At 35.3% G+C, this 12,599-nt stretch overlaps 1 protein-coding gene across 8 annotated transcripts in view; it reads left to right on the top strand.

Moving 5' to 3' along the window:
* The window catches only part of Stxbp5l (syntaxin binding protein 5L), a 286,076-nt gene that overhangs the window by 200,267 nt on the left and 73,210 nt on the right, over nucleotides 1–12,599 (top strand). For 5 of the 8 annotated variants that reach the window (XM_076942909.1, XM_034515169.2, XM_034515167.2 and 2 more), the window contains exons 19-20: nucleotides 757–908; nucleotides 2,753–2,824. In XM_076942909.1, the coding sequence (XP_076799024.1) occupies nucleotides 757–908; nucleotides 2,753–2,824 (224 nt within the window). The remainder of the gene's footprint in view (nucleotides 1–756; nucleotides 909–2,752; nucleotides 2,825–12,599) is intronic. The other 3 variants (XM_034515170.2, XM_034515168.2, XM_076942907.1) reach the window with 1 other exon arrangement.

The raw sequence follows: 12,599 nt of genomic DNA, 5'->3' as shown, positions 1-12,599 counted from the left end.
AAATGCCTGCATAGGAAAGCTGCCTCAATTAATCAGTTAGTGAGTTAGTCAAATCCATTTGTCTTTTAATACATAGAAGAAAATAAGGAACAAAGATGAGTTGAAAATTTTTGTCAATCAAGCTGTATTTTTTTATATCTATTATGGTATCAAACTCTAATATAGGCCAAGTGTGCTGGCATACACTTTGTCTCCTGAGAGACCAATTCTGAAGATTACAGTTCAAAGAGGGCCTGACTGCATAGAGAATCCCTGCTTTGTTGTTTGTTTGTTTCTTAAAGACAGAGGAAAGGAAGAATGAAACAAAGGTTAAAAGAAAAAGAAAATGATTGATTGGAAACAAAACAATCAGAATCGTATTTGCAAAAGACACTTGACTGATAACCTAAGCATCTGTGTCTATTTAGTTCCTATTTCTTGATCTATGTCCCCTTTGCATTGGAAAAAGGATGTATGTGATTCTTCTGTAAAACTATAAAATCAAGTTAAATATTGTTACTAACCACAGCTTAAATGAAAAACTTGTAATGAAGCATGATTGCAGGCTGTCTCTAATTTTTGCAGTAGTCAGTCATGCTTACTGTGTCCTACTTAATCTATCCACTGTACTGTGGGCTTGTTTTCTGACTTTAAAACACTAATCACTGTCTGAAATCCCCAATCTTAGATTATTTTCTAGTAATCTTATATTTAACTTTAAAATGAAAATAATCATGTGTATGATATATTCTAGTTTTGTGTTTTTCCTCCTCTCAGAGTTGCATTTGGAAACTGCACTGGGTTGGTTGTGGTGGATTTCATACAGAAGACAGTACTGTTAAGCATGGGAACCATTGACCTCTATAGATCAAGTGATCTGTACCAGCGACAGCCCCGGTCTCCTCGAAAAAACAGGCAGTTCATTGCAGGTAGGGAACAAAGTTGATGGGTTCTAAGCTTGATTTGTTCACTTGGTTTTTTTTGTTTTTTGTTTTTTGTTTTTTTTTTTTTTTTTGGCCAGATTGTTTTTTCTTGTGTGATGCCATTCAAATGCATGCTAATACTGACTGAACACGCAAATACATGGATTTAGAAGAAACAGCAAAAAAATCTTTAAACAGGCATGAGTGGTGTTTAAAGTTCAGTTTGCTGTTGAAGTTAGGAAATATCTCAGGTTTCTTAGATTAGATTCCTAAAAAACAAAAGAAAAAAGCAACAAAAACCTAATAATAATGTAATAATAATATAATACATTGGTATGAAAATTGGGACTCTGGTTGAAAGTTCTTTAAAAAAATTTTTGGACTAAACAGATTAATTGTTCTCTAATATGATTAGTCACTTTTCATTTTTTAAGTAGCTATAATTGTGGCCATCATCTATTCTTTACTGATGATGACTAAAATAGATATATGTTTATAAACATAATAAATACCATTCTCTGCATGGCGCTTTTCTTAGAAGGACAATTTAACTACAAGATAAAAGAAATTTAAGTTTTAACTAGGATGTGGCAACAAATTTCGATAGTCTGAATTATCCAAAATCTTACCAGAATTTCACTACATATCCAAATAGGTGGCTTTAATGTTCATAAATTTTGTATTTTTATTATTTACTGGAATATGCTAGTTGCTTAAAATTGCCTTAAAAGTTTGCTTCCATAGTGTTATGCATTTAGATAATACTTTTATATTTTCTTTTAAACAAATTGCTAACTGAATATTGAGACCTTTACTAAAGATACACATAAAATATTACTTCATAATACATGATAGTTATTTTCCAAATAGAAGATAGGCCAGTTATAACATCAAATGAATTTCCCATTTGTACAAATGGTGTTTGATTAACATTCAACTTCTTTGTTAACTATTTTAGACCCTTTGCTGAGGCACAGCATTTCTCCTTCTGAGCTTGCCAGGTTTTTATGTAGGGGATATCAGCTCTCAGTACTGTCAGGATCCTGGAAATTCAAGCTTTGTGGGTTCTGCCTCTGTCACTACTAGCTTCTGAAAGAAAATCAGAGTAAGAGCTATTCCTTCATGTTGGAAAACAGGTGGCTGCTTTTGAAAGTTCTGAATGTCTAGGCTGTAAAGATGTCAGGGGCAGGTAGTGACATGCTGCTGCAAGGCTGGAAGTAGTGATGGTCAGAAAGGCTGCAGATCTCTCCCCGCATCTCAGGTACATGTCTGAGATCCACACAGAAGTAGAAGAGTGACTATTTGACTATTTAACTCAACTTATTGGGCAATTCAAACTTATTTGGTCTCCACAATAGTGATTACTGATTAGAATTGTGATATAGGGAAAAATTGATAAAGTTGTAAACATAGTTTCTCTATTTTAAAACAAAGCCAACAAATACATACTTTATATTGTAACATAAATTAGAAACTAAAGCATCTAGGCTGTCTTTTTAATTGTTCAAAGATTAAATATAATAATGTTAATAATAACAAAGTAATTTTATATAGTATTACAAACCAAGCAACTCCACGATGGTAAATCATGTAAGAAGAGTATGTCATGAATTTTATGAGAAAATTTGATTAAATAAAATGGCTACAGCATTCTCATCATTCATCTAATCACTTTTCTAATTGATTTATTTTTAAAGTATCTCCTCTCTAGTTTGATTACCTAATCTTGCTACAGTTTCTTCACCTTGGCTGTTCTAGATTCTGGTATGATACCACTTCCTTTCACTGTAGACTATTTTCTCTCTTTCCTCTGCCTGCTGCTGCTGCTGCTGCTCTGGCATGCTCCAAAGACAACTTTTGCATGCGTGGGCTGTCTAACTTTTATCCTGATTTAACGAAACGGATCCGTACTTCCTATCAGAGTAAGTTCTCTAAAGGTTAGGCGAATCACTTTTTTTTTTTAAAGTCGTAATTCCTAAGCTAAATCGATTCATGATTGCTTAGTAATGTGTTTTTTTAAAAAACACATTCAACATGCATGCTAATTTTTGTTCTGTTATGGAAATGCAATCTGGCGTTTTGATCATTTTATTTTTTAATTTTCAAAATTTTGATTTAAATATTCTAAATCATTGTTGTCATGTGCCCACTCACCCAGCCTTTGTCTGTGTGTTCATTTCAAACCATGTCCTATCAGTCCAGCAGTTATTCTGCTTCCTTTTTTGCGAAGGAAGAGCTGTGGTATTCTTGGAAATAGTGACCCTGACATACTGTGTCAGTAACTATCCTGTGCTTCCTTATTTTATCACTGTTGTGCTCTGGACCATTTTGCAACCTTATTCTAATTAGTGTAACAATATTGTTTTATAATTCCTAATACATGGTGCGGTTTATTAAAATAGAGTACCTCAAAACACATTTCAATGGTGATTTTAGGTACCTAACTCTGGTAAGTGGAGGAATTAAAGTCAACTAACAGGTGAATAATATTATTTTTTTTTCTATGCTAGCAAATGAAGATGGAAAGATGGGTGAAGTAACTAATTCTAAACACTGGTACAGAAAGTGTGATGGGGTGTCACTATAGATATAACAAAATTAGTGGAATTATGGGTAAATAGTTCAAATAGTTACTGACATGAAAAAATGTTTATATTGTACTAATATATTTTTATAAAAAATCAGGTTGCTTGCCAAAATATACAATATGGCATTATAGTTGTATAAATGTACACATATACATATAAACACACACACACATTTGAACATCTAGATTGTTGTAAGCTGAATTTCTCCAGAGATCCTTTTACTAATTGAATCACACAGTAATAAATTCTAAAGCTTTACAAGTTTGATGTTCCTGGCAGGAAGCCAGCTCCCGTGAAGCTCTTACAATCTTTCTGGCATACCTAGTGTGACCTGCTTTTACTTATGCTCTCTATCTTTGACCACTTTGGGGATACTGCTGTTCTTGCTCCAGGTGACTGTGTCACTTTTGACACCTATCTTGGCTTCTGCTACTCCTAAAACAGGAAGAGATAGGGTATTTTTGACATTTTGAAATTATGTGAAATTCAATTTCCATAATAAAGTTTTGCTGGAATATAGCTATACGCCTTCTCAAATGTTTTCAATGGCTGATTTTACATTTTAATGGCACGATTAAGTAATCAGAAAATCATATGACCATAAACCTCTTTGTGTACATTTTAAAGTTTATTGACCCATACTCTATAACATTGTTTTCACACCCATCCTGTACAACAACATAAAGAACTTGAAACTTTCCATCAAGATTTTCCAGTACATCTGAATACCATTTTAGCTTCCCAAAATACTCAAGAGTATGACATTCAGGTTTTACCAGTTTCTCATCGTTTTCCTGCCTGATGTTTCCGATAATCAGCATGTGATGCTCTTATGATAAGTAGAGAATAAAGGACAAATGCTAGCTCTGAGCTTGTCAAAATTCCATAATACCAGCCATACAGAAAGTATTAGGAAGCCCTGAAAGGTGCTGAATGTTTTTATATTCCATCAATAATAATGATGATGATGATAACACTCTCTATGCTTTCAGAGATTTCATTTAAGATCGTCTAAAACATAATTTTCTGTTACTTCTCCATAAAAATATGGTGCTTTGTTGCATGAAATATATAAAAAAGCAATCCAGCCCATACTAACTCTGGCTACTCTCTGGCCCCTCTCACTGCCTCCATGGCTAGCCCCATGGCTAGCCCCATGGCTAGCCCCATACAGTGACTGCCCATCTTGCTGTACCCTGACCTGGAGCTCCGAAATCTCTTCACCCAGCTCACTAAGTTCCCACTGGCAGGTCACTACCACACCAGCCCCAAGCTTCCAAATTTCCATGGTCTCTTGGGGTGCACTTCTTGCAAACCCATGCTTTGCCACAGTATCTTTCTCCCTGGAACCCAGTTGAGTCTCTGTGTGAAGGAAAAAAACACACAAACTTAGTTCAGAATCAACAGGTAACTCAATCCAATCGTTAGGCACAACAACTAACATCCTAATTTTGTAAGCTTTACTAAATTTAACTCCTCCGGTAGCAAACCCTGGTGGACCTGCCATCTAATCCAGAGCCCTCTTGTTAGCTACATATTGTCCTCCAAGCTCTCCCTGTCCAAAAGCGAGACACCTTTTCCTGCCCTCTCCTACCCAGAATTCCTGCCTACTCCTCCCCCCAGTGATTGGTTCTTAGAAATCTTTATTCATTAGGGGAAGGTTCACAAGAAGTCCCCTGAGTATGTGAGTCACTCCTCATCCCAGGCAGCCCCTCTGGGGGAAGTGGAATTAGCATCAAAAACCAAACAGCACCAGGGCTATCCACAACACTTCACCCTTTGTGTTTAATTAAAAGGCTCTTTTATTGCAGATATAAATTAAGCACAACTATTACCATTCTGTAATTTATAAAGTACAAAATACACCTAACACCCAGTCTATCATTTTGTCAATTAAATAGAACACTGTGTTATCTATCCTAACTTTAAAAAGGCTTATAAATCCATGTTATATCCTGGTTTAGCTTGTATACTATCTGAAAACTATATTCTCAAATATATTTTCCCAATGTTAAATAGCCTGAGTTAGCTTTGAGACTATAACTAGTCTTTCAACCCCATCAGAAATCAGAGAACGACCAATATTATCTGAAAATATAGGAAGCCTAACACAGCTTCCAGAACTGAGACAGCTGCCTACCTATTCAGCCCCAGTATGTCAGGAAGTTGGAGCATCAGTCTTCAGCCCAGGATATTCTGACAGACCTTGAAAAATAGGAATTATTAAGAACTAGCTTATTCTGTCTCGGTAAAACTAAGCTGTCCTAACCTGTAACTTGTGTCCTCTCAAGAACGGTGCAGGTCTGCAGGAGAGATAGGCAGTTTCTGCCCAGTGGCCACCCAGCCACCATGTACAGCCTCACCTGGAGACAAAGATGCTCAGCTGCTTTGAGTCCACAAATGGGGAGCTGTTAGGGAGCAGAGATGATTCAACAACAAGTGAATAATTTACATTAAATGTCACATTCTCTGGATTTCTGACATTTTTGAAAACTATCTATGTAAAGTAATCTGGACTGCTGTCCATTAACTACTCGCAGCGATTTCTAATTAAATTATCTTGAAAATACCCTAACAATTAACTCAGAGCCATGAATTTGTTATCTGGTCCTTAACTCACAGGCTTAGTCATCTCAGATCAGTTTGTAATGGCATTTATAGAAGGACTGGGTCCAAGCCTTGTACTTTTAATTTTTTTGTGTCAATAGAAGATATTAATATCAATGAAAACCTTGATTCTGCATCAAAATAAATTCTGTACCAAAATAAGAAATTATGACTTCAACTTAGTAACTATTGTGAAGATTTTTACCAAATGAGATTATGGTTGCACAATTCTAGTTATTTCCACTGTATTGAAAATATAATCATTACTAAATTCCCCAGAAAGACAACTTAGAATAACCATTTCAAGACCCTCAAATCCAGGGCACTGGGGTGATGACTCTTCATGACTACTTCCAGCTGAATGGGCATTGAGATATCTTCGAAGGGTAGGGAAAATGGGGAAGTTAGTTGGCCTTAAGAAGGCCACACCAACAATTGTTTCCATCTCTGATGTCTGTATCCTGACTAGATCTGGTTGAAAGTCTTTGAGATCAGGAGTTCAAGCAGGTCAGTTCAGCATGTCTGATGATGACACTCACCAAGGCTTATAGTCTGTAATATACAAATCTCAAAACAAAATTTCAGTATCATCAAGACAACTTTTTTGTTTAATTCTCTGGAATCTAGTTCTCTGGGGGTCTTTCTTAGTCATATCTGATATAATTCTGGAAGGTGTATAGATATTAATCACCTTTTCTAAAAATGATAGACAAAACCTTTCTCCCAAAATAGCATGTCCTAGAGTCAGTAACCAGAAAAACCATTAGCTTGACCTCTCTCCCAGAGGAATAATATAACCACAAAACTAAAAATCACATTCATTTTGAAAATTAAAATAATCTAAAACAAATGAAGTAAACTAAAATACTGTATGAGCCTATTCTTAGGCTTTTTCTTTTCTGTCATGCCAGGAAATTAGTCCAAAATTCCTGTGGAGCCCACATTTGAAGAATTTGAGTTTCTTGCAGACTTTAATATACCATCTATCTGCTATTCTCTCTACCTGGAGCCACAGACTTCCATCAATGCCTGTTCATAGTAGGCAACTATCACTGCTCTCTACTTAGAAGTCAGTGAATCTTCCCTGTCCTAGTTCCAAACCACAGGTGAAACTCCCCATGTGATTTGGATAAAAATCTGTATATAAATCTATCCTAAAAACGCATAGTTCCAATTTTATAAATTCACAGTTCAATCAATTATCTCCCCCCAAAGACTCAGAACAGCCATCTTGTCTCTTTTCACAGCAGGGGACCTCAGAACCCTCTTTCTTTGTTTCAAGGTTCCCACACTTGAGTCATGTGACTAAACTCCAACCTCCAAATTTCTAACTAAATTTCTAACTCATAGGCTAAGAACCTTAAATTTCTAGTGGATTCTTACCTGCCACGTTGGATGTCATCTGTTGCATGAAACATATAAAAGACACCATCCCACGTTAACTCTGACTACTCTCTGGCCCTGGCAGTCCACTGCCTCCATGGCTAGCCCACCCCATGCAGCGACCACCCTTCTCCTGGTTCTCTCACCGAAGCTCTGAAATCTCTCCACCCAGCTTGCTACGTTCCCATCAGTGGGTTGCTGCAATGCCAGCCCCACGCTTCCAAATTCCCATGGCCTTTTGGGTGCACTTCTTCCAAACCCATGCTTTGCCGCAGTACCTTTCTCTCTGGAACTCAGTTGAGTCACCACATGAGGGAAAACACCACACAAACTTAGTTCAGAATTAACAGGTAACACAATCACTGGGCACAGCAACTAACACCCTAATTTGTAAGTCATTCTAAGTTAAAGCCTCCAGTAGCAGATCCCAAATGATATGCCACCTGAAATGGGGAGCCTCCCCTACCTACATTTTACCTGCACACTGTCTCCTGTCCAAAAGCAAGACACTTTTTTCTGCCTCTCGTCTTCCTCTCTCCTACCCAGAATTCCTGCCTACTCCTTGCTCAGTGATTGGTTCCTAGAAATCTTTATTCATTAGGGGAAGGTTCGCAGGAAGTCACCTGAGTATGTGAGTCACTCCTCTTCCTGGGCAGCCCCTTTTGTGGAAGCATAATTAGCATCAAAATACAATCAGCACCAGGGTTATCCACAACACTGCTTACCCCAACTATATGTCCCTACACTTGTGATTTACTCATATCTCCTCTCTATAAATGCCTTCCTCAAGTTTTATTTTCTATAATAGAACTACCATCTAAGCCCTCTTGTGTCAATTCCTTTCATTAAAGTGCTTATGGTATACAAGCTTGTACACAGTATGTCTGTATTATTTCAGTTCATTTATACAGTTATGTATTTTATACTTGTACTCCACATGACAAGAATCTGAAAACTGCATCAATTAAGCTTTTGAAATTTAAATTCAACAGATACAAATTTAAATTTGAGTAAAAGAAATTCTTTGTGGTCTCTACATCCAGCACAAGTTCTGAGATAAGCAAATGATGGTGGAGTGAGAGCATGACAGAAATCTCTTAGGGACTGGAGAGATGGCTCAGCGGTTAAGTGCCCTGGCTGCTCTGCCAGAGGTCCTGAGTTCAATTCCCAGCAACCACATGGTGGCTCACAACCATCTGTAATGGGATCTGATGCACTCTTATGGTGTGTCTGAAGACAGCTACAGTGTACTCATATACAATAAATAAATAAATCTAGAAAATAAAGAGAAGACTGACTTTTAAAAAGGCTATCTTATTATCATGGACAGTCAGAGAACGCCTCATATTACACAAATAGGAGAACTAACTCTTGTCAATACTTGATTGATTTGAATTTTGCAACAATTATAGAATTTTTTATTACCAGAGACCCACATAAACAACAGAGATGTAAAATTAGGTCCTTATAATGTTGGATTTAAGTAGGAATTTTATATCTCTACTAGTGGTCTCTGTGGTGGCCTGTATAGCCCTGAAACCTGAAATCAGATGTCGTAACGTTCTCTCTTAATTATAAGTATTGTATGTTATAAAGAGGTTAATTCTTTAATGATTCAAATATGTTTATTTCAATTTTATAAAAATTTGTGTTGAATTTTTAGCTAAGATAATCTGATTATATTTTTATAGTCCTGATTACTATAATAGAGATCTTGTATCTTTTACAAGAAGTATTTCCTAGCATTAAAAATGAGTGTGTGTGCTGTCCCTATCTATAAAGAGAGATCCCATTTCCATGAACTGTTCATCCTATTCTGATTGTACTAATAAATTTATCATTTAATGGCCATTTTATAACTCTTTAAAGGAAATGAGGATTTGTTAATATATTCCTCTATAAATGAAAAGATTAACATTAAAAGAAACTAAATTTATTTCTCAAAATCTTAAAGAGTAAGTCAAACAAACTCACATCTACTTGGCACTAAAAAGACCCATGTGCTTTTCACCATGTTATCCTGTGCCTCTTACTGTTTTAGTCACATTAAGAACCTAACTCATCATTCTTTAATCAAAAGCTATTCCCTTCCCCATATTACCCATTATCAAAAAAATAATATACTCAAAACTAAAACAATTTGAATTTTTTTCACATCCTTGAAATAAAGAATTAGGTAAAGTACTCCATAATTGTTTTTATTCTGTCACATCAGTTTTGCCCTTGAAATAATGCCACATTCATATTTGAACCTTATAATTTTAATTATGATGAAATAACTTAATTTTAATCTTTGTTTGGTCTATTTTCCTGATTAGCTAATCATCTAGTTTAATAACCAAGAAGCTACCTTCCATAAACCTTTAAATTTATGCCTCCAAATCTCTTGTATTATAAAATAATAAAATTTTATAACTGAAAGAAAGTTTCTATATTTAATAAATTACTGTTTGTGGAAACAGTGAAATACATTGGAAAGAGCAGCAGATACGTGTTCAAATTTAGATTAGGTTCTACTTTTTCAACTCATTGACTAGTTAGTGTAAACACACACACACACACACACACACACACACATATATATATATACATATATATATATATATATATATGTATATATATATAAAACCATATAAACCATATCTCTACCTCTCTTAAAGAGTTGCAGAACTCTTCTGGGTTGATTTTGTAAAAGAACTTCTATAACTACTAGATGTTTTTAGTACTCATGTGTGATGTAGTCAAACAGCAGATGGTTAAGTAACTTCCAGAGTCATAATCATTGTATGGAAACCAATGGGTTAAAATTCCATCTTCTCTGACAGTGCCTAGTGTTCTTTTCTGAGAATGTCAGAAATGTTGCCAGTTAAAAACTGAAAGTCAAAGGAAGTTTGAAAATACCTTTGAGGTAAAGTGTGGTTAGAAATATTTACTTGTGCATCAATATAAAATTGTACAAGGGACCCTTTGAGATTCAAGTTTTCTGATGTTGACCGAATGAGATTTTTCAGCTTAGGGAATGTCCTAAAAACACAAACAAAAAAACTGAAAATGAGGTAAGAGACTAATTTATAAAGGAAACGAGAGGATACGTATAAAAGAACAAGCAAGGGAGGGTAAAAATAAATATCTAAAAACAAAGTTCAGCATGAAAGGAAAGGAAAGGAAAGGAAAGAAAAGGGAAAAATGTTAAGTAAAGAAGGAATATCTCAGACAAAAGAGAAAATACCAGCATAGATTGTGATGAACAAAAAGATCCACTCATTCATTTTTTTTTAAATAGCTACTGTGTTGAATGGCATTCCTAGGCAATGAATGCACCGTGGTGAGGAACCGCCCTGGCTGTTACTTGCAGTTCCTGTTGACCATACCCTACACAGGTAGATCGACCCAGAGATAGACTATAGCTGAAAAGCAGCAAAGCTGTGCTGGAGAAAATGAGAAGAGTGGCTAATTATACTCCTGATTTTTTGTTTTATCTGAGAAAAGCCTATTCAAGAAAGAAACACATAAGCACAGCTTTGCAAGATAATGAGGAAGCAGTCAGAGTTTGGGTCCCAGTTCCAAACAAGCTAAAGTCAGAGCACTAGGTTGGATTTCCCACCAGAAGTAGCCACAGCCAATTTCTTTAAATGACAAAATAAGAAAACAGTAGCTTTTTAAATATGATGTTTAAAAGGTTATCTCAGGCAGATAGTACCAAAAGCAGTGAGCCTGAGAAAGATGTCCAAGTACTGATAGTTTCTAGACTTTAGCAAAAAGAAGCAAGACCCAGCTAGAAGCCAAATAACTCCTTCAGCTAAGCAGATAAGAAACTCAAAAAAGCCAGGGCTGAATCACACTGCTTTCAAAGCATTTGGCTTGAAAGGGTGTAGACAAACGGGTCAGTACCTGGATTGAAAAAGCTATTAAGAGGAATTTTTCATTCTCAGTTTTAAAAATAACATGTCATAAAGCTACATGAATATGAAATCTACTCAGAGAGAGATTTGTGATAAGAGAGAAGGAGAGATAAAAGGCAACAAAATTCTTAGGAAGGGAAGGAGCTGAGGATCAGGTGTGCCAGGATTGACACGATAATGCCCTAGAGGTGCCACATGAAAACTATGTGACAGCATTGTAATGACTTGCCAAAATATGAATGAAATAAAAAATTATAAAATACTATAAAATATCAATATAAAACTTACTGTTACATTGCAATAATTGTAAGTGGAAGAAACTAAGTCAAACTATGATATAATTATATTACCTCAGTTTCCTATTTTCCCGAAGTTTTTATGGAAAAAACAAAACACTATTCTCATAGTCAAAAACTGTGTATTTCAAAATAGTTATTGTTTTCAATAATGACATTAATTAATAACTAAAATCTTCAGTATGAGTTTGGGATACATTGTGACTTGACAAATGAATATAGTTTTACCAATAAGTTCACTTTGACCAAGAAAATAGGTCAAAGAGCAAGACAAACAAAAGCTACAGTAAGCAGTATAGAACTAGATAAATAAAGCTTAGCTCCGTGTGTGTGTGCTCTTGCATGTGTAAGTGCACACTCAGTGTGCATGATCATATGTCATAAAGAAGCCAGTGGTCAGTCTCAAGTGCCATTCTTTAGGGTTAATCCACTTATTTTTTTTTTTTAGTTGATCAATGTCTCCAGTGCTGGGATTACCATTATATGCCACCATAAGTGCATATTTTACATGGGTTCTGGGGAATCATACTCAGGTCCTCATGTCTGTATATCAAGCATTTTACAGAATAATCTCTCTCTTCTAGCCTTGAAACTAAGTTTATAAGTTTCAGTTTTTATTTTAATTTCTTAATGAAATAATCTAAAATATACTTCATACTTCTTGCCTATTAATGATACTGTCATTTCTCCTGTCTCCTAATAGCTATATAGCCTGGGAAATTTATGAAATGGACTCTTCCTCTTTTCTTATTAGTATAATAAAAATAATAATATAACTTTTCTTATGATTTTGTTAGATATAAAAGAGATAGCTTACATACTATGCCAGTGTATTAGGTACAAAATATTTCTTATAATGAACATGTGGGCATTAGGCAGACACTCATAATTTTAGTTATTCAAAGTCATGCAAAGTTTTCC

Source organism: Arvicanthis niloticus, chromosome 12 (genome assembly GCF_011762505.2).
Source record: "Arvicanthis niloticus isolate mArvNil1 chromosome 12, mArvNil1.pat.X, whole genome shotgun sequence".
Lineage (NCBI taxonomy): Eukaryota > Metazoa > Chordata > Mammalia > Rodentia > Muridae > Arvicanthis > Arvicanthis niloticus.
Note: the sequence above shows the minus strand (reverse complement) of the source record. Positions and strands in the feature narration are given on the sequence as shown.